The sequence below is a fragment of the Sorex fumeus genome, unplaced genomic scaffold, assembly GCF_029834395.1.
Source record: "Sorex fumeus unplaced genomic scaffold, SorFum_2.1 ptg000030l, whole genome shotgun sequence".
Taxonomy (NCBI): domain Eukaryota; kingdom Metazoa; phylum Chordata; class Mammalia; order Eulipotyphla; family Soricidae; genus Sorex; species Sorex fumeus.
Window position 1 is genome coordinate 7,782,423 of NW_026606087.1, and position 25,957 is coordinate 7,808,379.

Sequence of the window (25,957 nt, forward strand, 5' to 3'; positions counted from 1 at the left end):
ACTCATTTTTCACCACCAAGAACCCCAGTATACCCCCCTTCCCAGCCCTCCCAATGCCTGTGAGGCAGATGATTTCCACTTAACTCTTCTCTACATTGATTACATTCATTATTTCGACAAAAGATGCTCCATTATTGTTTAGAATTTCCCCCCAAACAATCAGAATTGCTGAAAAGGCATTGTGAAATATTTTGTTTTCTATAGCTGGTTATGAGAATCATATAATGTCATGCGGCCACGATTTTGGATTTCTGCAAAGAGCCAGGTAATTACGAGATTGGTTTCTGTGTGTCTGGTATTATGGCTATGCTGGAGACCCACTCGTGGAGGGTAACTCAGACCTTGGTAGGGCGTGAAGGACGTGCTGGTACCGCCCCCCCCCCCCCCTTTCCCATGAGACTGCAGTTGCCCCGTCACCACCGGCTCATACCTGGCTTTCCTATAAGCTCTGAGGTGGCAGCCACCTTGCAGCCAGGGGGGAAAAGGGCAGAAAGGAGCAACACCCTTTGCCTCCCGGGGTTGGCATGGTGCTGTAGTTTAACGATTGGTCCATTCACTTTTCTGCAAGCTGTCGGGTTCTGGATTAAGTCCTTTTGCCTCTGGAGCCATGGCCATGGCCATGCTGCTTGTGGGGGGCAACTCGTGACCTCAGTAGGGCGTGAAGGGTGAGCTGGTACCGCCTTCCTTCCCATGAGACTGCAGTTGCCCCGCCACCGCCAGTTCATACCTGGCTTTCCAATAAGCTCTGAGGTGGAGGCCACCTTGCTGCCAGGGGCCGGGGAAGGCAGAAGGGAGCAACACTCTTTCCCTCCCGGGGAGGCATGGCGCCATAGTTTAACGCATGGTCCATTCACTTTTCTGCCGCAAGCTGCTGGGTTCTGGATTAAGTCCTTTTGCCTCTGAACCCATGGTCGTGCCAGAGAGCCGCTTGTGGGGGGCAACTCGTGACCTCGGTAGGGTGTGAAGGATGAGCCGGTACCGCCCTCCTTCCCATGAGACTGCAGTTGCCTGTCACCGCCGGCTCATACCTGGCTTTCCAATAAGCTCTGAGGTGGTGGCCACCTTGCTGCCGGGGGTGGGAGGGGAGGGAAGGCAAAAGGGAGCAACACCCTTTCCCTCCCGGGCAGGCATGGTACCATAGTTTAACGCATGATCCATTCACTTTTCTGCCACAAGCTTCCGGGCTCTGGATTAAGTCCTTTTGCCTCTGGAGCCATGGCCGTGTATGTAGTCCAGATGCATTTCTGCCAAAAGCCGCTGGGTTTTGAGATTTGTTTCTGAGTCTCTGGGATTATGGCCATTAATCGGCTTGATCAGGAGCCAGAGAGGCCGTTTGTAGGTGGCAACTCAAGGTCTCGCTGGGATGGGGAGGAAAGGGCCGGTTCCACCCCCATCTGGTGATGCCCCGCTTGTCTCGTCACTGCAGCCCCAAACCTGACTGTCCAGTGGCCTCTGGAGGATGGTGGTCACCAGGCCGCCAGGGGGAACAGGCCAAGGCATGAAACCTATTCCCACCTGGAGTGGCCCAGTGCCAGTAACCTACTGCAGGAACAATAGGACGCATTTCTGCCCAAAGCCTTTGTGTTCTGAGATTCGTTTCTGAGACTCTGGGATCATGGCCATTAAGCAGTTCGATCAGGAACCAGAGAGGCCATGCCTCCACTTACGTAGCTGAGCTGGAGGTGGTTTGTGGGTGTGTCTCCCACATACCTAACTTTTGGCCGTTTACTTTCTTGGTAAACTTTGCCCCAAGTTTTTGGGGTCTGGCCAAAGGCACAGCAGCAATTTTGGGGTATCTGAAAGTCTGACATTGCCATCAGGCTGCTGATGCACTCGCCTCACAGGTACAAATTGACCTGCTGGTGGCACCATACCCCCAAGCTCTATTTTGAGCAGAAATTTGACATCTGTATTTCTTTAATGGACCGATTGGATAGTTTGCAAGGTATAGGTTACATTCTTTAAAATGTTTAGAAGTTTTTTTTCTCTTTTAAAGATTGACTTAGGACTAGGGAACCCATTAACAGGTACACGTTGAATGGTTTTAATAAGAAATGGATGTGTCATCTGTGGTTGCACTGTGCAACAATAGTTGGTTGTTTAAGAGATAAACATGATGACCTTAGACACTGATCAATTAATATATTTTCTCCCCAGGGGAATTATGTTCTATTTTAAAATTCTTACCTCAAATTTAAATATTTTTTAACAGTTTTATCTTTTGTGAGAGTAAAACCTTAGTGACAATGAAAGTAATACAGCAAGTCAGAGTAGACTTATGGCTTTTTGGGGGGTTTTAGGCCACAGTGGTTCAGTGCGTGGGGTCAATTCCAGTAGTGTCCCAGGGATCATGTGGAGCTTCAGGTTGAACCCCAGGCTCCTACATGTAAAATATGCACTCCAAGCTTGATATTTGTTGCCCATAATTAAGTTTTCAACTTAAAACTTAATTTAAAAAGGATTAATACCTTAACAGACATTACCAACATATTAGTGTTTTTTAAAATAATTTTTATTGAATCACCATGAATCACCAAGTTACAAAGATATTCATAATTGAGTTTCAGAGTGCCTATCCCTCCACCAGTATTCACTTCCCTCTACCAATGTCATATTAATGTTTTAAAAATTGTTTCTGAGGCTAGGTATGTAGCTTAGAGGTCAGTGCTTTCCTTGATTTTTTTTTAATGTAGGAATACTGCTATTTATTCAGCCACTGATTAGCTGATTGAATTGGGCATGAACTCCACCTTATTTTTTTTTCATAATTTTATTTATTTTTCTTCTTATATTTATTGAATCACTGTGGGAAATGTGGGAATATTTTTATGGTATGTTATAATTCGGTGATAATTATTCTGTGGCATAGTGCGCACAAATGCGTGCGCATACACACGCACACACACAAAAATGCTATACTGCTTTCAGAGTAATAGGTGCACTATGATAGAACAGAAATAGAAAACAATCAAAATCCCTCAAACCACACTAACTTAAACCAAACCAAAAAACTAAAACCCAAATAGCTGCTGCTTTTCTCCTCCTCCCTTCTCTTTTTTCTCTACTTACATTCTTTATACTCTGTTTCTTCTCTCTCTTCAGTGTGAGATTACTCAGCATTGCACAAAATTATGTCTTTTGCTATTGAATTTGTTTAAAGATGCCTTATAATCAGTCTAGAAAGTGGTTGGTTATTGTTCATCACACAAAATAACAATCTTTAGGCAGTTACTTGGTATTTTTTCATTAGTCAAGATACTGAATCTTAGTTTAAATTCATGTAGTTAAAATGGTTTAGATTTTCTTGCAGGGTAATCTATTTGAATGAGAGTTTTGTTTATTTTTAATATTGACAACCATGGGTACATGCCCTCTAGTGGTGTGTGAGTGTGTATGTGCACGCACATATATATATATATATATATATATATATATATATATGTGGAGTGATAGCACAGTGGTAGGGCATTTTGCCTTGCATGCAGCTGACCCGAGTTCAATTCCTCCACCCCTCTCGGAGAGCCCGGCAAGCTACATACTATTTTCTTTTTGGGGTGGTTATTTGCTATGAACATATTTTCAAAGTCCAAATGGGATCTAAAATTACTTTTTAAGGCAGGGGACTGAGGTTTAAAGAAGGTAGATGATTTGCTCTAGGTTGCCACATAGAGCTAGGGTTAAGTCTACAATCTCCTGTTTATCAATGAATGTTATTTTCAAAACAGTACTCGGTGGTGTATGTGTATATTTATGAGACTTTTATTAGATTAATTTCAACATATTCATATGGGAAAGTATTTATACTTTTTTTCTTAGTAATTATTTTGTTGGGCTGGAGCGATAGCACAGCAGGTAGGGTGTTTGCCTTGCATGTGGCTGACCAGGCCAACTGGAGTTCGATTCCTCCGCCCCTCTCGGAGAGCCTGGCAAGCTACCGAGAGTATCTTGCCTGCATGGCAAAGCCTGGCAAGCTCCCTGTGGCGTATTCGGTATGCCAAACACAGTAACAACAAGTCTCACGATGTTACTGGGTCCGCTCGAGCAAATTGAACAACGGGAAGACAGTGACAGTGACAATTATTTTGTTGACTTTTTTTATAATAGGGGCTGGAGCGATAGCACAGCGGGTAGGGCGTTCGCCTTACACACGGCCAACATGGCCGATCCGAGTTCGATTCCTCCGCCCCTCTCGGAGAGCCTGGCAAGCTACCGAGAGTATTTGATATGCCAGACACAGTAACAACAAAGTCTCCAATGGAGACGTTACTGGGCCCGCTCGAGCAAATTGATGATCAACGGGAGGGCCTTTTATAATAGATTTATTTTGATAGTTTTAATATTGTGAGAAATAGAAAACATAGGAGAAGGTGGTACTTATTAGTTTGATACCTAAGATCAGAAAATATTGGCACTGGAAAGATAGTATGGCTGGTAAAGCACTTATCTTGCTTGAGGCTCTGGCAGTTATAACTTTGGTTCAAATCCCCTACACCATGAACATTGCTAAGTTTGGTAACCCGCATGCTCACCCAAAATACTAATTTTTGATGTCATTGAGCTTTCCCTGGGATAACTTAGTTTTTTTCCGTAGATTGGAATAAAAAATAAAATAAAAGCCCTCAAACAAGACTTATCTCTATGGCTGTATGCTAAATAAGTTGTATGTTGAAAGAAGAGTTTTGTTCTGATAATTTCCCACCTACCTGCTCAGCCACCATTCAGCAACTGTAGGTTACAAGTTAGGCAAAGCAACACTCTTCAATAAAAAGCAGTTTTAAGTGATCTCAGAGTTTGTGGGAGCAAGAACAGAGGATGAAAGATATTGCCCTGGGCAGAGGTTTGGAAGTGTTGACAACTAATCACATGTTGAGAGACAATAGCTATCGCTCCAGCCCTTTTTATAATGATAGTGTCATGTATACATCATTTCAATACCATACCCACTACAATTGTACCCACTTCCCTCCCCAAAGCCTCTTCTTTTAATCCCCAACTTGGTTCTGTGGACCAACTCTCTGGTTCTATTGCCTTTGGCCATTTTCTGCTCCCTTACTCTTTAAATTTCACATATAGAGAGACTATTCTGTATCTATCCTATCACAGGTAATTTAAAAGAATTAAATAACCAGTCATCTGTTCTAGGGCATTTATGTTGTTTCCAGATTTTGGCTATTGTGAACAGTGCTGCAATGAACATATAGGTACAGATGTCATTTCTACTGTGCTTTTTTGCATCCTTGGGATATATTCCTAGAAGTGGTATTGTGGGGTCGTATGGAAGCTCAATTTCTAGTTTTTTAAGAACGGTCCATATTGTTTTCCAGAAAGGCTGGACTAGTGGGCATTCCCACCAACAGTGAAAGAGTGTCCCTTTTTCCCCACATCCACACCAGCACTGGTTGCTTTTGTTTTTTTGAATGTGTGCCAGTCTCTGTTGTTCTTTTGAATGTGTGCCAGTCTCTGTGGTACATCTACACAATGGAATACTATGCAGCTGTCAGGAGAGATGAAGTCAGGAAATTTGCTTATAAATGGGTAGACATGGAGAGTATCATACTAAGTGAAATGAGTCAGAAAGAGAGGGACAGACATAGAAGGACTGCACTCATTTGTGGAGTATAAAACAACATAACATAAGGCTGACACCTAAGGATAGTAGATACACGGGACAGCTAGATTGCTCCATAGCTGGAAGCCTGCCTCATGAGCAAAGGGGAGAAGGAGCTGGAATAGAGAAGAGATCACTAAGAAAATGATGCCTTGAGGAACTGGTCAGGATGGGAGATGTGTGCTGAAAGTAGATAATGGACCAAACTTGATAACCTCTCAGTATCTGCATTGCAAACCATAATGCCCCAAAGTGGAGAGAGTATGGGGCATAGTGTCTGCCATGGAGGCAGGGGGAGGGTGGGAGGGGGGGTATACTGGGGATATTGGTGGTGGGGAATGTGCTCTGATGGAGGAATGGGTGTCTGATCATTGTGTGATTGTAACCCAAACATGAAAGCTTGTAACTACTTCACAGTGATTCAATAAAATTAAAAAATAAATAAATAATGTCACTGTCACTGTCTTCCCGTTGTTCATCGATTTTCTTGAGCGGGCCCAGTAACGTCTCCATCATGAGACTTTGTTATTACTGTGTTTGGCATATTGAATATGTCACGAGTATCTTGCCAGGCTTTGCTGTGCGGGTGAGGTACTCTCAGTAGCTTGGTGGACTCTCTGAGAGGGGCGGAGGAATCGAACCTGGGTTGGCCATGTTGGCTGCTTGCAAGCCAAGCACCGTACCCGCTGTGTTATCGCTCCATCCCAAATAAATAAAAAAATAAATAATGACCATTTTGGCATCTGTTTATATTTAGCATATGAATCATTGCATAATTTTATGAACTGTAGCTCTAATGGAGGAATAATTTTCAGAACCTTTGTAGTATTATTTTGTTCTTGGTTTATTTGTCATTCCATCAATTCTTGTGCTGCCTGAGGTAGTGGGTGTATTCCCTTGCCACCTGTCTGTGGGTTGCCTGATGTCACGTAATGTGGGTGATCTTAGATTCAAGGGCCTAAAATAGTGAATTGGATTTTTCTTTTAGCGTTTTAAAGATTTTTCTTATATCTGTTTCTTGGTGTTATTTTCTCCTTAAAGCATTTTTTTGGGGGGAGTTTGAGGTTTGATTTGATAATTAGGATTATATTTTCAACAAATTTGGAGAAATAAATTTTTATCAAGTTGCCCATTATCCATCGATGAACAATGGGAAGACAGGACAGTGACAGGACAGTGCCCATTACACAGATATTTTTCAGCCTCCTCCCCCTTTGAGAACTCCTGTTATATGCATATATAGTAGGTCTGTAGAAGTTGCACACTCATCGATGCTTTATTTACTTTTTTAAGACTGTTGTTTTCTCATTTTGGAGAACTACTGTTGCTATAGCTTCTAGTTCATTGAACTTTCTTATCTAGTGTCTAATTCATTAATTATATTCAGTGTATTTTGCCTATTTTCCTAAAAAGATTCAGTATATTTTGAGTGTCCTTGTCTATTTTATTACTTGTGTCCTTTTGTTGTATATATATTAATTGCTTTCTTCCTGTGTCATTGTGTCTTGTACTTTTCTGAATTTTTTTTAAGCCCAGCTGGTTTTCAGTGGTTGTCAGTATTTTGTATATTTTCTTTTATTATAATGAGTGCTAGATATTTTAATGTTCCTATAAGTATTCTTGAACTTTCTTTTGGTGTGAAATTAAATCACTCAGAAATAAATTGCTCTTTTCAAGGCTTGTTTTTCCAGTTTTATGAGGTGGACCCAGAGATAGTCTTGAGCTAATTTTTCCTCATTGTTGTGACAGTGTCTGTCTGAATTCCTGGGCTGGAGCGATAGCACAGTGGTAGGGCATTTGCCTTGCACGCAGCCAATATGGCCAACCCAAGTTCGATTCCTCCGCCCCTCTCAGAGAGCCCGGCAAGCTACCTAGAGTATCTCGCCCGCACGGCAGAGCCTGGCAACCTCCCCGTGACGTATTCAATATGCCAAACACAGTAACAACAAAGTCTCCAATGGAGACATTACTGGGCCCGCTGGAGCAAATCGACGAACAATGGGAGGGCCTTTATTTTATTTATTTATTGTGGCAGTGTCTGTCTGAATTCCTTGTCTGAGGCCCAGGGAAGTATGGGAGGTTTTTTCCTCCTCCTCTTCCTGCTTTTATGTCTTTTAGGAACAGAAGCTCTTTCTGGCCTCATGTGAGCTCTTTTAATCGTTCTTTCTGTTCTCTTAAATATATTTTATTTCACACCTCAATTGTTTTTCTCACATTCAAATACTAATCAGTAGTCATCCAAAGACTCAAGAAGGCCCTCAGAAGATGTTTGAACTTTTCCTTAAGGATCTTAATCAAGAAACCCCTCAGATGTTTGGACTTTCCTTTTCTTAGACTTTTCTTCTTTTTGGAACTGTGCCCCATGAATCTAACCTTGGCTCTTGGACTCCTAAAGCCTTTTCAGGTTAAGGAAATTGCTGAACTCCATATGAATTTTCCCTTCCTGTCCTGAAGCCTGGAAACTCACCTGGCAGTGAACTGAGGCAATAGTTGGGTTTACTTATGTTGCTCGCTGTCTCTCAATCTTCTTTGTCCTCTGCTGCCTAATATTAGTGTCTGAAGACTAACATTTCATATATCTATATTGTCCCATTTTTCACTGTATCACTGTATCACTGTCATCCCATTGTTCGTCGATTTATTCGAGTGGGTGCCAGTAACGTCTCCATTCATCCCAGCCCTGAGATTTTAGCAGTCTCTCCTTACTTGTCTTATATATATATATTTCCCCTCCCTCTATGATTTGTTGCCTATTGTCTGAACTCCATCAAATATGAAATTGTAATTATGGAAAATGGGTAGGAAGTGTCTTATGGTGTGTCATGTGGCTGGTCCAGAAATATGTTCACTCATGTGTGAGGCTGAGTCCGAGCATGTGGAAAGTGGCCTGGAGAGTGGCTGCAGTTGGGTAGTGGAGGTTGGCTGCCAGTGCTGGGTCCCTTGGGCAGGGGGGAAGGCTCTCACTCGCCCCCCTCTGGGGCACCCCGAGGGAAAACAGCCTGCCGCAGAGTCCAGTGGCATGGTTATGGGGGCTTCATTTTATGCTCCCTTCCGGGAGAAGCAGCCGTGAGTTTTGACGGGTGGCCGTATCATAAGCATCATTCACAATCACCCTAGTAGTTCAAGCTTGAATCCTCATTCTCCTAGAGGAGGGCATCAGCAGCACCATCTTCCTGCTTCCTGTTTCTCTTCACTCCTAATCTGTTCAAGATTCTGACAGTATGAAAAATAAATGGGTATGGTTAACGTTCCTCAGAGCAACTCTCAAGATTAAAAATTCATTTACAGAGATGTCCCATTTTTAGAAGGGCAAATTTAGTCCTTTAAATGTTGCTTCCATTTGGATGAGGCAGGAGGTTCTGAAAGTCATTGATTTTGTACTGTTTTGTTAATGTATCCAGTAGAAAAACCACTGAATAATTTTGTTTGGATTTGTTTACTTACTTACAGGTTTGTGTACTGCTTCCCAGCCCCTACCCCTTTCTCCTTCTCTTCATTATTGTTGTGATGACTTGGATTGCAAATATGCTTGGTGTAGTGCTTGCACACTTAGTTACAATCACTTTTGGGAGCTATACTCATAGCTGTGATGCACATTCTGGTTGTACTGCTTGTTAGTGGGTGGGGGTGGGGCGGAGTGGAGGTGTTCATGCTTTGGTTGTGATGTATGTATATTCCTGAGGGGATGATTTTGTTTGTTTTTGGTTTTGGGTCATACTCTGGGACTTAATCCTGGAATTTTGTTCAAGTGTGCTCCTGGCAGTGCTCTGGGGATCCTGTAATTCTTGGGTTCAAACCAGTATCAGCTTCATCCAAGGCAACCCCCTTAATACTTACAATCCTTGTCCTCTCTGTCCCTGGATGGGTTGAATTTTTAATCTTGAGAGTTGGTATGAAGAACTTTTCATTTTTTAAAATTTTTTTTAGTGAAACACCATGAGGTACAGTTGTAGACTTACAAATTTTTGTGCTTGGGTTTCAGTTCTACAATGACTGAGTTCCCATCCCTCCACCAGTGCCCATTCTTCACCACCACTAATCCCAGTATCCCTCCCACCCCCTATCCCCCCATCCCACCCTGCCTCTGTGGCAGGGCACTCCCTTTTGTTCTCTCTCTCCTTTTGGATGCTGTGGTTTGCAAAAGAGGAATTGAGTGGCAATCATGTTCGGTCTATAGTCTACTTTCAGCATGCATCTCCCATCCTGGGTGGATCTTCCCAACACCCTTTATTTGGTACTCCCTGGTATGAAGAACTTTAAACATACCCATCTTATTTTCAAACGTCAGGATCTTGGACAGATTGGAAGTGAAGAGAAACAGGAAGTGGGGAGTTGGTGCTGCTGATGCTCTCTAGGAGAATGAGAATCCAAGCTTGAACTATTAGGGTGTTTGTGAATGATGCTTAGAGTGAGGGCACAGTCAGTAGGTATTGGAGATAATGACTTGTTATGACTTTTGGTTTTTTTTTTTCTTGGTTCTGGGGACACACCTGGCAGTGCTCTGGAATTATTCCTGCCTCTGTACTCAGGGATCACTTGGATAGGATTGGGGGACCAGATAAGTGCCTTACCCTCTGTATTACCACTCCAGTCCCTGGTAAAACTTTCTTTTTAAGATTACTGATACACAGCTGCATCATTTCCATGACATTACAAACGGCTCACAATTCTTTCTTCACTGCTGCTGCAGAAGTCATTTTATTCAGTAAGAAATGCATGCTATATTCAAATGTTAAAGGCCCTCCCGTTGATCGTCGATTTGCTCGAGCGGGCCCAGTAACGTCTCCATTGGAGACTTTGTTGTTACTGTGTCTGGCATATCGAATACTCTCGGTAGCTTGCCGGGCTCTCCGAGAGGGGTGGAGGAATCGAACTCGGGTCGGCCATGTTGGCCGCTTGTAAGGCGAACGCCCTACCCGCTGTGCTATCGCTTCAAATGTTAAATTACATTTATTTAGGTTTAATTTCAGTTTGTACTGTTCTTTTTTCAGTCTTGACATTTCAAAATAATTAAATTTATGTATTTATGAGTTCAGTAGAGACTAAATTTACATATCTGTTATTGACTTATTTATAATGCAATACCTTTCTTCTGTATTCTGTGCAGTTTTAAAATGCATTCTTTTTTACTTCTGTAAATGCCCATGGGCTTTTTGCTAAGTTTAACTCTGAAAAAAAATTGTGTGTTCCAAATAAATCTTTTAAATAATAGGAAATTATACTGGAAAATAAAATCATATTACATTCTTTCGTAAATTTTTGAATAACCACAAAAAGTCTTGCTTTAGTTGAAATAAACAGACTTCTTTGATTAAATGCTGAATGGATCAAATATGAAAGCCTTTTGTGGAATGATTTCCTGCATGCTTTCATTTCAGAAAATGAACAGTTTGTATTTTCCTTATCCTTTGAAAATTAATCTATACTACTAGCATAAGTAGATCTACCTATTTTGGTGAGGCTTAGTTTTTCTTATCAACTATTTTGGCAGTGTAACACATTTTCTGGTGGGTAAGAAAACAACACTAAAAATTAATCATTGACTAAAAAGAGATTTTTAAAATTAAGGATGGGAAGCTTGAAACCTGCAAATTGAATATTCTTAATTCTATTCAAAATTCTCTTAATTTTGCTGTTAAGCAGGTAAATTAAATTTTTGTTGATGAGTTTCTGCCCTCTACAAATGTTCAAGTCCGTTATTACCTACATTCCTGAAATGTCAGCATTTCTGACATCAAGCATTGTTCTGCTTCAGCCTATTCCCCTGAAGTGTTCTTATCAGTGAAGGCTAGAACAGGTGTGTGGCACAGTGTTGCTGCTCTCAGCAGATTGTTTGGAATGGAATGGAAGGATTGCTACCCTTCTGTAAGGTAGATCATGTGTATCTAGTGCATTCTGATCACATTTTCCTGTGGAAATTGTTCTCTTTGGAAATTATGACTTCATTAGGGAAAATCATTTTTGAATCAGAACTTGTGCCACTGTTGTTGATTTAAAAATATCTTCTGGAGGAACTCACTATTTTGTTTGTTTGTTTTAAACAAATGCTTTCTATTTTATCAAATTAAACAATTACTGAAATTTTATTGAGGGTTTTCTACCACCTTTATTTTTGGATACTGATGCATATTTCCAAAGTGTGTGTATATATATTTCATACTATTTTCCAACAGAAATCTACAACTGTTCATCTGGTAATTCTGAAGTGCTATACCCAATTGAACAGCAGCTCTCCTTTCTCCTCCTTTTCCTTTATAACTCTTGGGTGTTATCATATTTTGTTTCTATGAGCTTTATTACTTTACATTTCTTGTATATGTGAATTTTACAGTATTTGTCTTTTGTTTTGAGTGCCACACCTGTTGATGGCTCAGGCTCATTCTTGGCTCAGCACTCAGCAGCTGGCCTGGAGGTACTTAGGGAATCAGATGGGATGCAGGGGATGGACCCTGGATTAGCCTTGTCAGGGCAAACACCCTTCCTATTGTACTACCACTCTGCCCTATTAGTATTTGTCTTTCTGATTCCATTTCTATGTCGTCATCAAAGCTAGTCAGTTTTGTAGCATATAGCAGTCATTTTTGACTGAGTATATTACTATATATATATATATAATATTTTCCTTATCCTTTAATGGATTTTTACATTTCTTCTAGCTCTTGGCTATTGAGAATAATTCCGCAGTGAACAAGTGTATGCTAAGAATTACTTTGAAATTTGTTTTGAATATATAGCCAGAAGTTGGATTACAGCATTATACAGCATTATATAGTAATTCTGGTTTTAAGTTTTCAAGGAACTTTCATACTATTTTTCATCCTCTGTAATGGTTGCCCCGTTTTACATGTGCCACCTAGTATGCAAGTTTTCTAATTTTACTTCATCATTACTAATCCTTATTGCTTTTCTGATATTCATGTGGAAGCACTATTCCTCATATGAGTTTTTACTTCATTGTGGTTTTGATGCATATTTCTCTAATGATTTGTATTGCTGGAACTTCTCTTATGTTTCAAGGCCTTTATATTTTTTTTGCAGAAAAGACTAGTTAAGCTGTTCACTTGGTTTTAATTGGTTTGTTATTATTTTGAGTTATCGGAGCTTTTTAGATATTCTGATAGGAACTTATTATTAGATAGATGGTTTGTGTATATTTTCACCTCTTCTCAGATTGCATTTTACTGTATTGTTTACTTTGCTGTGCAAAGTGAGTTTTCAGGTTTGACACATTTCCATTCGTGTGATTTTGCTCTTTGTTGCCTGTGCTTTTGGCCTAATTCAGGAAATCATTCCAAAGCTCAGTGTTAAGATGTTTTCTCTTGATTTTTTCCCCTAATAATTTTATAGTTTAAGGTCTTAGACTTAGGTCTTTAATCTATTTTGAGTTAACTCTTGTAAATGTGTAAGGTAAGAGTTCTACTTTTCTTGTCTTTTCAATATTCAGCTTTCCTCTCACCATTTATTGAAAAGACTTAACCTTTCCACACTAGGTTGACTTGGCACCCTTATTAAAAATCATTTGATCTTATTTGTGAAGTTTTGTTTCTGGGCTCTCTATCCTGTCCTTTTGTATCAGTTAAATAGTTCTTTGTTGACACAAAGAATCCATTTTTCTACTATATTTTTGTTATCACTTTATCTTCTCTCAGATTTTTGCTTTTTACATATTTGAAGGGGCTGGAGTGATAGCACAGCAGGTAGGGCATTTGCCTTGCACGCGGTCCACCTGGCGGACCCGGGTTTGATTCCTCCGCCCCTCTTGGAGAGCCCGGTATATCGAGAGTATATCGCCCACATGGCAAAGCCTGGCAAGCTACCCCTGACGAAACGATATGCCAAACACAGTAACAAGTCTCACAGTGTTACTGGGCCCGCTCAGCGGGAGGGCAGTGCTACAATGCTGAAGAGGATATCTTGTTTACAATCAAGAAATTAATAGAAGTATTCCTCAGTTCAGGGTAAATAAAGATATCCAAATTCAGGGTAATAAAGATCTCTAAAGACTGCCCTTCAGGCTGGCATTAGTTTCTTCTTTTTTAAAAAATCTTAGGTAGTTTTTATTTTTCCTATTTAATTTTTCCTAATTGTTTTAGAAAAAAAAGTGTGTCTTCCTTCCTTCCTTCCTTCCTTCCTTCCTTCCTTCCTTCCTTCCTTCCTTCCTTCCTCCCTCCCTCCCTCCCTCCCTCCTTCCCTTTTTACCCCACAACCAATGATGCTTAGGCAGTACTTCTGGCTCTACATTCTGGAATCACTCCTGGAAATGCTCAGAGGACCCTGGGGGATGCTGGGGATTACACTTGGGTGGGCCATGTGCAAGACAAACATCCTGCCTTCTATGTTATCTCTCCGGCCCTATTTAGATTTCTTCATTAGCATTAGGTATAACAATGATAATATAATTAACAAGAAGCAATCACAAATAGCAATGATTCTCACATTATAGAATCACTGGGTAGTCATTAGGCAGGTGTTATTAAAATTTTTATTGATTAATGTTCTGTGTTTACAAAACTGTTTATAGTTTCTCAGATTTTTATTCATATAATTCCAACACCATATCCACCCATCACTAATGCAGCTACCTCCCCTTCCAAGGACCTCATAGCCCCAACCATTCAACAACACCTCTACCTCCATCTCATTTGTGTGAATCAGTTCTCCTGTTATGTTGCCTTTGAGTCTTTGTTGCTTCTTTTCTGTGTATCTTTATATACTATGTATGAGAGAGATCATTTGGTATCTGTATCACTTTCTTTCTGACTTCTGCACTACACTGAACTGTCTTCCCGTTGTTCATAGATTTGCTCGAGTGGGCCCAGTAAGTCTCCATTATGAGACTTGTTGTTATTGTGTTTGGCATATCGAATACGTCATGGGTAGCTTGTCAAGCTTTGCTGTGTGGGTAAGATACTCTCGGTAGCTTTCTGGGCTCTCCTAGAAGGGCGGAAGAATTGAACCTGGGCAGACCAGGTCGGCTGCGTGTAGGGCAAACACCCTACCCGCTGTGCTATCGCTCCAGCCTTTCTGACTTCAGTCAGTGTGATACCCTCTGGTTTCATTCGTTTTACTGCAAATTGCATGGATCTATCCTTTCTTAGAGCTGCATAGAATCCCATTGTGTATATATATCACAATGTCTTGATTCATTCATCTGTTGTTGGGAATTTGGGTTGTTTCCATATGTTGGCCTGAATGTGATGTACTGAATGTGATGATGAGCATAGGAGTTCATGTATCTTTTTGAATTAACGTTAATGTTTTTGTGTTCTGGGAATAGATGCCAAGAAGTGGTATTGCTGGATTATATGGTAGTCCTATTCTGATTTTTTGGATAGATTTCCATAGAGGCTGAACCTGTAGAGGCTGAATCAGACACCACTCCCACCAACAGTGCATAAAAGTTCTTTTCTCACCACAACTCCACCAACATGTGGCTATCCAGTTTTCCCAACATTATTCGTTAAAGAGATTTTTCTTTGCTTCACTTCATATATATTTAGCTCCTTTGTCATAGATTAGCTGCCCACAGATGTGGGGGCTTAACTCAGGATTCTCAGTTCTCTTATGTTGGTCTACAGGTCTGTTGAAGTCCTGTGAAGTTTTGATATTGTAGCTTTGTTGCATAGTTCAAAGAGAAGTGCAGTTGCCTCCCATGTACACCCCCCAACCCCCCCGCATTAGGATTGTTTTGGGCATTTGGGGAGTTTTATGATTCCACACAAATTTATTAGTTTGTTCCATGTCTTTGAAAAAATCATTTTAGTTTTAATAAATATTGCATTGAAATTGGATAGTGCTTTGGGTTGGACATTTGTTTTAATAATGTTTATTCTTCCAGTTCATGAACAGAGAATATCTTTCCATTTCCTGGTGTAGCACAGCGGTAGGGTGTTTGCCTTGCACGCAGCCAGCCTGGCCGAGCCGGGTTCGATTCCTCTGCCCCTCTCAGAAAGCCTGGCAAGCTACCGAGAGTATTCAATATGCCAAACACAGTAACAAGAAGTCTCACAATGGAGACGTTACTGGGCCCGCTCGAGCAAATCGATGAACAACGGGAGGACAGTGTTTTTTGTTCCTGGTGTCATCTGTTTCTCTTAGCAGTGATGTATACTTTTCACTGTTTAAACCGTTCATGTCCTTTTAAAAGTTGATTTCTAGGTATTTGATGTTTTGGTCACTATTTTGAAGGGGCTAAACTTTTAAATTTGTTTTTCTTATTGCTAATTATATGTTTATGGGAATGCCATAGATTTTTGTGTATTTTGTGAACTGCCACCTTATTTTGATTTATTATTTCTAGATTTTTTTCTCATGGAGTTTTTAGTGTATGGTATAGTTATTTGCAGAAAGCGATAATTTGGCTTCTTTATTTCCAGTTTGATATATTTTTCTTGTCTGATTGCTGTGAGGAAGGCTTACAAAGAGTGTTGAATAGAGTGGACAGTGGACATGTTTCTGGAATTAGTTTCTTAGTATGTGTTGGGTATTTCACTTATATTTAGTAGAGAAGGGATGGGGAGTTCATTCAAGAGCTGATATATATGCTTTGCACACAGGAGTCCCTGGCTAATGGGAGGAGTGGTAGAATGTGATGTTTTTTCAGCGTGACTGCTGCCATGTGTCATTTTTTAATATAAGGGGATTTGGGTAGGTGGGCAACATAAAGCAAGTCTAGTGCAGATAACCTATGCTTTCCTTGTTTAGATAAAACATATTATGTAAAAATATTTGCTTAATTATGTATTAGAATAGTTTCTCAAACTGCCACTTATTAAAGCCACACATTATATATTGTACATCTCTTTATATAGCTAAATACACAGAACATATTCAAGCAGTTTTTGTCAGCTGATACAGTCAGAAAATGACCAAGCATCCTCTTTTACTAGTATTACATTTTTTCACCTTTGGTACTTTTGAACTTCCACTCCCACATGGCCACTGGTGACTCCACACCTCTAGCATAGTTAGCAACCCCGGAGAATACTGTTTGACTCCTCCAGGACATTTGCAATAGGAATGATGGATGCTTGGTTCATTCTACGCTGCTTGCTGATTCTTTTGGTTGGGCAGGGTAGCTAACAACCCTACCAAGACCCAGGGGAAATTTGGTTGCCAAACATAAGGAGGGAAAAGTGTGGCTGACCACGCCAGTATTTCTTCACCCTTCCTGAAATTGTTTTGGGCACTTTGGCTATCTTCTAGACTAGAGTATTTACTTTGCTCAAAGAGTAATTTCCAAACATGCTAGGGTTCTGCCAACGGTCTCCCTCTTTTTAAATGTTAACTCCATTTGGTTGTGATTTTATAAGAGGAGAAAGAACAGCGGCTGGGAAGAAACACCTGAATGCTCTGTATAGTATTTACCCCTTCTATTTAACAGTTTAATTTTTTCCAATCAGTGAATAATCAGAACTTATTTTTCTGCCCTGTACCTCTTCTTATAGACAGTGATCCCCCTTTTGCTGAGGAGTCTCCCCTTCTCCACCCATGGCCCCATTTCACCTGCATTACAAGTGCAAGGTGCTTTCAGGGCTGCTCTGATTGAGATAACCTGCTTGACTCTGGTCCTCAGTGTGATGGGCTATCCGCTCAGTGTATGTTAGCAAGCTAATACTTTAAGAATCAGACTGGGGACACTGTTCCTAGGAAATTATTCTGGTGGAGCTATGGGTGTTGGAATATGAGTGAAACCCAATCATGAACAGCTTTGTAATGCTCTATCTCATGGTGACTTGATTAAAAAAATGGTTATCAGGTAAAATGTATGTTCTTGGGAAATAAGTTTAAACATTCAGAAACAATACTTTAAAATTAAGAAACATGAATTAGGAAATGTTCTTTTTTACTACAGTACTTCCATAAATTTCTCAAAAGTTGTCAGCTGCCTTATGGAACATACTTGGTACTTGGGAATCTATATATGTTGCAGCTTTCATTTTATTTATATTGAAAAAGTTTTTTAAAAAATTTTTTTTATTTTTATTTTTTATAATTTATTTCTTTATTGAATCACTGTGGGAAAAGTTACAGAGCTTTCGGGTTTAGGTCTCAGTCATGTAAATATCAAACACATTTCCCTTTACTAATACTTATTTTTAACCTGGAACCCCATTAGAACCCCACCTCCCACCCCTCCCAATTCCTGTGAAGCAGATGAGTTCTAGTTAATACTCTATCTACTTTGACTAGATACATTGTTTCGATAGAAGATGCACCATTATTGTTTAGAGTTTACGACCCCCCCACCCCCCCAATCAGACATGCTGAAATGGTGCTGTGAAATGATTTGCTTTCTACAGCTGGGTTTAAGAATAAAATGATGTCGTGCAGCTGCTATTGCGGCTGTGCGGTTCTGGATTTCTGCTATTTTACTTATTAACCCTGGAAGTATTTCTATTAAAAGTTAGATAGTTAAGAGATTGGTTTCTGTGCTCTGGAGTCGTGGCCGTGCCGGAGAGCCGCTCGTGGGGGGCAGCTGGTGACCTCGGTCGGGCGTGAAGGACGGCCCAGAACGCCCCCCTTCCCATGAGGTCCCTGCCGCCCCCACCCGCAGCTCAAACCTGCTGTCCACAAGGCTCCGGTGCGGCCACCATCTTTCTTTCCAGAGAGGAGTGGGCGAAAAAAGTTTTTGTCATTTCAATTTTGCCCCTTTCTAGCACAGCGGGTAGGGCGTTCGCCTTACACGAGGCCAACATGGCCGACCCGAGTTCGATTCCTCCGCCCCTCTCGGAGAGCCCGGCAAGCTACTGAGAGTATTCTATATGCCAGACACAGTAACAACAAAGTCTCCAATGGAGACGTTACTGGGCCCGCTTGAGCAAATCCACGATCAACGGAAGGGCCTTTACCTTTACCTTTACCTCACATAATTTATACATTCAGGTAGCATAATATAATTGAAAGTCTTATCACTCATGGTCATAGTTCTTATAATTTTTTATGTATAATTTACTGAAGCACTGCACTGTAGCACTGTCCTCCCGTTGTTCATCGATTTGCTCCAGCGGGTCCAGTAGCAACTCCATAGTGAGACTTGTTGTTACTGTGTTTGGCATATTGAATACATCACGGGTAGCTTGCCAGGCTTTGTTGTGTGGGCGAGATACTCTCAGTAGCTTGCCGGGCTCTCTGAGAGGGGCAGAGGAATTGAACCCAGGTCTGCCGGGCCGGCTGCATGCAAGGAAAATGCCCTTCCGTTGTGTTATCACTCCAGCCCATAATTTACTGAATAATCATAAATTACAAAGTTACAAAATTAGTCATGATTGAGCCCAGGGGCACAATATTTGATTACTAATTCCTTCATCATGGTCATATTTCTGGGTATATTTCTATATGTTGTATCACCACTTCAAATTAAGATGTCATGTCATTGTTATACTACTTATTATGAAATCAGTCATGTATTTTTTCTGGAGAACGTTTGAAAATTCCATTCCTGCTAAAGAGGAAACTTTCTATCTGAAATTGGCAGTAATTAAATAAGAATTTTAAGTAACAGTGTGGGGATGGGGGATATAGCTCAGACATGTCTCTGGAGGAGTACCACAACTAACAGCTGCCACCACCGAACACTGCCACTGCCAAAAATAGCAGTTGTTGGTAAGGATGTAGTGAGTAACTCGTCAGTCTCATTCTTATACCACAGGATATAAAAAGGTTGTGGCTTTGTGTGAGTCTTTAAAATTTTATATTTATTGATACAGTAGTTGACTATATATTTTTTATTTTTATTTTATTTTGCTTTTTGGGTCACACTCAGCGATGCACAGGAGTTACTTCTGGCTTTGCACTCAGGAATTACTCCTGGCGCTGCTTGGGGGACCATATGGGATACTGGGAATTGAACCCGGGTCAACCGCGTGCAAGGCAAATGCCCTACCCGCTGTACTATCACTCCAGTCCCTGTATATATATATATATATATATATATATTTATGTATATATATATTTAATTAGTATTATCTCAGTTCTATAGAAAAAATACATGGACATAAAAACATGACATAAAAACAAGTGATTAAGTATATAATGTGAAATGTTTATAGTTATTTTCATATGTGTGATTATGATTTCTCTATGATTCTTATGCATTTAAAACTTTTTCAGTTAATATTTTTTATTAAAATCAATATTGTTTTACTATTAAAATTAATATGATATATGTTCTGAACCTAAAATTCATTGCCTGACTTTCAGAACTGAATGCAAAATGTAGGGAATCCCAATTAAATATATGGCAAATAATAGACACCTATTCAGGTTTTAAAAGATAGGTGTACAGTTACAACAGTTTATATCAATATTTATTGATATGTTAAAACAAACATTAAACTTAGTGTGAACTAGATGCCTGGAATTTTGTATAATAGATGCTTGTAGTCTTTGCTGCTCTTCTAGGTTAGGTTGCCATTGTATTTACCATGACATTCTGAAATTGTCCCTTTGTTGGTCTAATCTAATAGATTATGGATTCATTGAGGACAGGGGTTCTATGTTTTTCATTTATGTATCTTCAGTGTGTAGTAATAGTTCTATGTAGGATGTCAGAGTGCTGAGGCATTAGGTACATTTTGAAAAATGAGTGCCCGTGACAAATCACTTTGAGGTTAGCATATACTTTTATTTATTTACTTATTTTGGTTTTGGGCCATGCCCAGCAGTTCTCAGGGCTTACTCCTGGCCCTCTGCTCAGGGATCACTCCTGACTGTGCTTAGAGGTATCACAGAATGCAAGGCAAGTACTATCCTACTGGATTCCCGTTCTATCACCTCCCCTTTTTAAAAAGTATATAATTTTAGAAGGAGTTTCCCAACTGTGCTCAGGGGACCTGGAAGCCTCTCTCGGATATCCTTGATCACTTTTAGGTGATCTATTTATTAATGTTACAGAATATCTTTATAGCAACAGTGAAATGGATCACTTTTAGGATTGTTTGGCAAATTTTGGAGCTACTGTTAAGAGCTTGTTAATGGTTGTGAGTTACTCCTAGCATCTGTGGGTTGAGGCTGAGAATGGACAAACATACTGTAGTGTGCAGTCCCCCTCTTTGCATCATGAGGCCTACAGTAAATGCCAGCAGTGTTGCTGTGGAGAAGACCTGGCCTAGTCAATGATCAAATTTCTTGATCACTCTACAAATATTTATTTTACTCATAACAGTGCTTTATAACCTAGAACCAAAGTGTAGTACTCATAATGCCATTTCATTTATCACTTAAAATTAGTCATAGAACAATTCTTAAATTTCAGTTTGAGGTAACTAAAGTATTACTTTTCTTATTGGGAGAAAAGGCAGTTGCTCCCATATTGTGAAAGAAAATATAGATGTCACTGTCCTTGTCTGTCTTTCTTAGTTTTCCCTGTGCCACTGTTTTAAGAGTCTTCATGACAGACATTGCCTGCCACTTTGGTATTATGTTTATATGGTAGTTTAAAATTGAAAATATAAACTCTTATTTATAAGTAAATATTAATACAATGAATGATAGATTTACTTTTTAGTCCCATTTATCTCATTAGTTTAATTTTTATTGATAGGAACAGGAGCTGGTCTGGGAAAAATAATCCAGAGATTTCCACAGAAGGACTGGGATGATACACCTTTCCCACAGGGAATTGAATTGGTAAGTTGAAACCATTTTTTGTACTTTCATAAGAATAATTTTGTTTTATTTTGGAGTCTCAGCCAATCATGCTCAGAGGCTATTCCTGGCTCTGTGTCTGGGAGTTGCTTCAGGTGGTGCTTGGGGGATCATGCAATGTTGGGGATTAACCTGAGCCCTGGGCAAGTATGCGTACTAGCACCTTGAGCTACTCCAGTGCCTATAATGATAATTTTAAATTTTGTTTTGCTTTTTGGGCCACACCTGGTGTTGCTCAGGACTCATTCCTGGCTCTGTGCTGAGGGATCACTCCTGACAGGGACTGGGAGACCATATGGGATGTAGGGGATCAAACCTGGGTGACTGCATGCAAAAGCAAGTGCCCTACCTGCTGTACTGTTGCTCTGGCCCCTATAATACTTTTTAAATGTTACATTTAAGACTATATTTCTCTTAACAATTTGGTGATTTAACGAACATGTTTCTAGAATAATTCTCACCTGTCCCCTAGATCACAACTTTAATCTTTAATGATTTTTTAATGCTTGTTGGGGGTCTTTTTTTCCACTTAAACATCTCATATTAAAGATGAAATTGGTGATTTTTTTATTTCTGGATGACAGATGAAAAACTGTTAGTGAATTTTTTTTCTTTTTCTTTTTGGATCACACCCAGCCATGCTTAGGGGTTACTCCTGGCTCTGCGCTCAGGAATTTCTCCTGGTGGTGCTTGGGGGACCATATGGGATGCCGGGGATTGAACTTGGGTTGGCCCCGTGCAAGGCACTGTACTATCGCTCTAAAGAACCACCAGTGATTCTTTAATCAAAATCTTAGCCGATGCCCAGAAAGTTGGCTTAGAGGGCTAGAGTGCTTTGTGTGTTGGACTTCCAGTTCCAGTTTCAGTCCTGTATCATATGGCCCTAGTATTGCTAGGGTGTAGTGTACAGTCAGGTATGCCTTTGCACCTGATATTAATATAATAACTAATGAAAGCATAATAACTTTAGTGATAAAGTTTCACTAAGGACATATTCTTAGTATTTCCCCCCCAAGAATCCCCAGGTGGTTGTTGCAGTAAAAATTAAACAAAAAATGCAGGCAAAAACCCTAGGTTGATTTCATGGTAATTAATCATGATTTAAGTTTAATTTTGAAATCACAAATCTGAGTTCTTTATTTCTAGCTCTAGGGTTTGCAGCTTGCTTTGTAATTGTGCAATTCAGTTGCTTTATTTTTGTCAGCCATTTTACAGCAGCTTACAGTTGATAGTAAATTACGATATCTAGGACATTGCCTATGGTGGTGGATGCTTGATGCTAAAAACAGGAATAAGAAAGATGATTACAATTGTGTTTTGCAGTATGACTATAAAGTTTGGTTTTCAAACATACTGGAGTGTGTGTATTTAGTTAGATTTTGTGTATGTCTGTCTACATATACATAGTAATAATAATTTTCTTCAGAACAGTTCTTGAGTAAATATTCATATAATGTGATAGTAAAGGGTATAATAAGCTCTGGAGATTGCCTGGGTTGAAATCCCAGTTCAAAAAACAAGCCTAAAATCCAGTATGACTTTCGGCTTTGTTCTTGGAATCAAACCTTGTGGCGCTCTGGGGCTTCTCCGTTTGGAGGTGTCTTCCCAGCATTGCTCCTGGTGCCATGTGGTGCAGGGGATTGACTGTGGGGGCCTCCTGTATGCAAAGCATGAGTGCAGTCCACCGAGAAATCGCTCTAGTACCTATAAGGTGTGAATTGAACAAGCCATTGCTTCTTTGTGAAACAGAATCCCCATCTGTAAGATGAAGATAATGGCAATGTTAATTTTTTTTTTTTATTAGTGAAACACCATGAGGTACAGTTGTAGATTTACAATTTTTTTGTGCTTGGGTTTGATTATACAATGATCAGATACCCATCCCTCCACCAGTGCCCATTTTCCACCACCATGGATAATATCCCCCCCACCCCCATGCCCCCATCCCCCCCTGCCTCTGTGGCAGGGCAATCCCCTGTGTTCTCTCTCTCCTTTTGGGTGTTGTGGTCTGCAAAAGAGGCATTGAGTGGCAAACATGTTCAGTCCATAGTCCACTTTCGACATGCATCTCCCCTCCTGGGAGGGTCCTCCAAGCACCCTTTATTTGGTGTTCCCTTCTCTGTCTGAGCTGCCCTTTCCTCTAGAATGCCCGACTGGCCACTAAGCTATGTAGTAATCCTCCTGGTGCTGATCTCGGCTATTCTTGGGTATTAATCTCATATTTTGTTACTTTATATCCCCCAGATGAATGCAATCTTTCTATGTCTATCCCTCTCTTTCTGACTCATTTCGCTTAGCATGATACTTTCCATGTTGTACCACTTGTATGTAAATTTCATGACTTCATCTTTTCTAAGAGCTACATAGTACTCCATTGTGTAGATGTACCAAAGTTTCTTTAACCAGTCATCTGTTCTTGGACATTCAGGTTTCTTCCAGTTTCTGGCTATTGTAAAGAGTGCTGCAATGAACAAATAAGTGCAGATGTCACTTCGACTATACATTTTTGCCTCTCTGGGATATACTCCCAGGAGTGGTATTGCTGGGTCAAATGGGAGGGCAATCTTAATTTTTATAAAGTTGTTACAAAAATAAAAAGTAGGAAAAAATTTAAAATTGCTTAGAACAACATCTTTCACAAAGTTAGTGCCAAGTAACTTTAGGTGACTGGTTGACTTTTTACTATTACTACTCACATGGTTGTTGGTGATGTTGGGTGGGCATTTCATGGCACCTCTCCAGAAGAATAATTATCCTTTTGTTAGCATGAATCAGAAATATCTATTTGGATAAAACTGATATTGAAAATGTTAATTTTTATCATCCTGGCTAATGATTGTTCAGCTTCACTAAGAATAAAAAGTACTCTTTTTTTTTCATAGCAAACAAACTTTAATGCACATCTCCATGTGAAAACTGATCTTAATTTTAAAAGTCCCATTCATGGAGATTCCCAGCATCTGTATAGGAACGACATTATTTTTCTCAGACACCTGGGATTCAATGGAGACCTCTTGCTGGGCAGGGGTCTAGCAGGCACCTGGTCTGACGCGGGCCTCTATCTGTGTCCCCCGGGTGAGGTGCTGCGGGCCCGCTGTGCCTTGAATTAAGGACTCTCGTCAACAATCTATGGGACAGAGGTGCAAATCTCTTGGCTCCCGAGCGTTGGCACCTGGAGATTCCGGCCCTTGGGGCTGCTGGACTTGGCCGGGCATCTGGGGCTGCACCAAGATCTTGCGCACCGTGGTGCCCTCGCTGGAGCTGGTGTGGAGGACAGGGGCGTCCGAGTGGTTCCCAGCGGTCGGGCGCAGGGATGGATGTGGCTCCGGCACGGTGGTCTCAGGGCGAGGCTGCAGAGAAGGGAGCCGTAGTGGACGGGGTCCGCCAGGCCAGGCCAGTGCTGGACTCTGGGCAGCAGGAGGGTGGCCCTGGACGGGCACTCCTGGCGGGCATCTCAGGGCAGCCTGCAGCGATTGACCGGTGAACAGCTGGGGCAGCCGGAGTGAGGAGTGGCAGTGCACTGGCAAGAGGCAAGGAGGGCAGCCAGCCATAGGCAGTGTGGGCATGCTCGACCAGATGGCGGGGGACGGCTGCGGGCGAGGCAGTGCGTGGCTGGACACCAGGCATGGGCCCACAGGGGCGCGTCGGAGACTGGGCACTGACTTCTGAGTGGCCTGCGGGGCCCGGACCAGCGGCTGGACAGCCATCCTGCTCCCGTGCGACTGCAGATGCTTGGCCATCCAGGATCCCACGGCCCGGCTCTGCAGGCGGAGCCGAGAGATCCAGCCCGCCCCCCTGCTGCCAGGCGAGGTGGAGGAGAACGCCTGGCTCAGGCTGGAGAAGCTGCCCTTTGCGGTTTTGGGGACGCGCCTGCTACCCTGCACGGAGGCCAGCAAGTGGCCAATGGGGGTTGCGTGGTCCTAGACGTCGAAAGAAATGTGGGTGGCCGGGTCCGGGGAGCTGGAAGCCCGGGCCTCAGCGGTGGTCACGGCAGCCCCGTCAGCGTTGGCCTCGATATCGCCGGACCCCGGCTCGAAGGTCCACCGAAACCAGCTGGTCCACCAGATAAGATTCAGGAAGTAGCCGCCCACGACCAGGTAGATTAGCTTGTCCCAGTTGTCCTCCGGGACGCGCATGGTGGCCAGCAGTAGCACGATGCCCACCATACTGAAGGAGACGATGAACCAGGAAAAGATCAGGCGGCGTTGCAGGGCCTCCACCCGCTTCGGGTCGCGCCACTGCCTCTTCCTGGGCAGCGCTGTGCTGCCCTGGGACCGCACCTCATACAGCGAACTGCTACGAGGCATTTTTGACCTCTGGCCTGAAGCTCGGCTACAGGCCAAATGAAGTCCAGGAGGCCCCTGGGTCTCCTAGGCACCTCGTGTGGGCGTGGCCTGCAGTGAGGTGTGGTGGACAGGGCACAATGGGCAGGGAGAGGTGTGGTGGACAGGGCATAATTGGCGGGGAAAGGGGGAGGGGCCAGGGCCCGTGTGTGCCGGCCTTGCCCGGCTCTGCTTGCCCTGATTCCCTGCCCTGCCCCTGACACATCAATCCAAGTTGTCCTGTGTGGTGGGTGGTCTGTGTCCTGGCCACGCGGCTCAATAAGCGCTGGTGCTGCCTCATCCCAGGTCTGTGCCTTCCAGGATGACTGCGAGGTTCTGGTGGAGAGCCAAAGTCAGCCAAAGGAACTCCCAACAGCCA

The 25,957-nt window shown here is 41.8% G+C and overlaps 1 protein-coding gene across 4 annotated transcripts in view; it reads left to right on the forward strand.

Annotated features, from left to right (window-relative positions):
• The window catches only part of SBF2 (SET binding factor 2), a 472,123-nt gene that overhangs the window by 81,226 nt on the left and 364,940 nt on the right, over positions 1-25,957 (forward strand). For all 4 annotated transcript variants that reach the window (XM_056115864.1, XM_056115865.1, XM_056115866.1 and 1 more), the window contains exon 2: positions 21,153-21,238. In XM_056115864.1, coding sequence (XP_055971839.1) covers positions 21,153-21,238 — 86 coding nt within the window. The remainder of the gene's footprint in view (positions 1-21,152; positions 21,239-25,957) is intronic.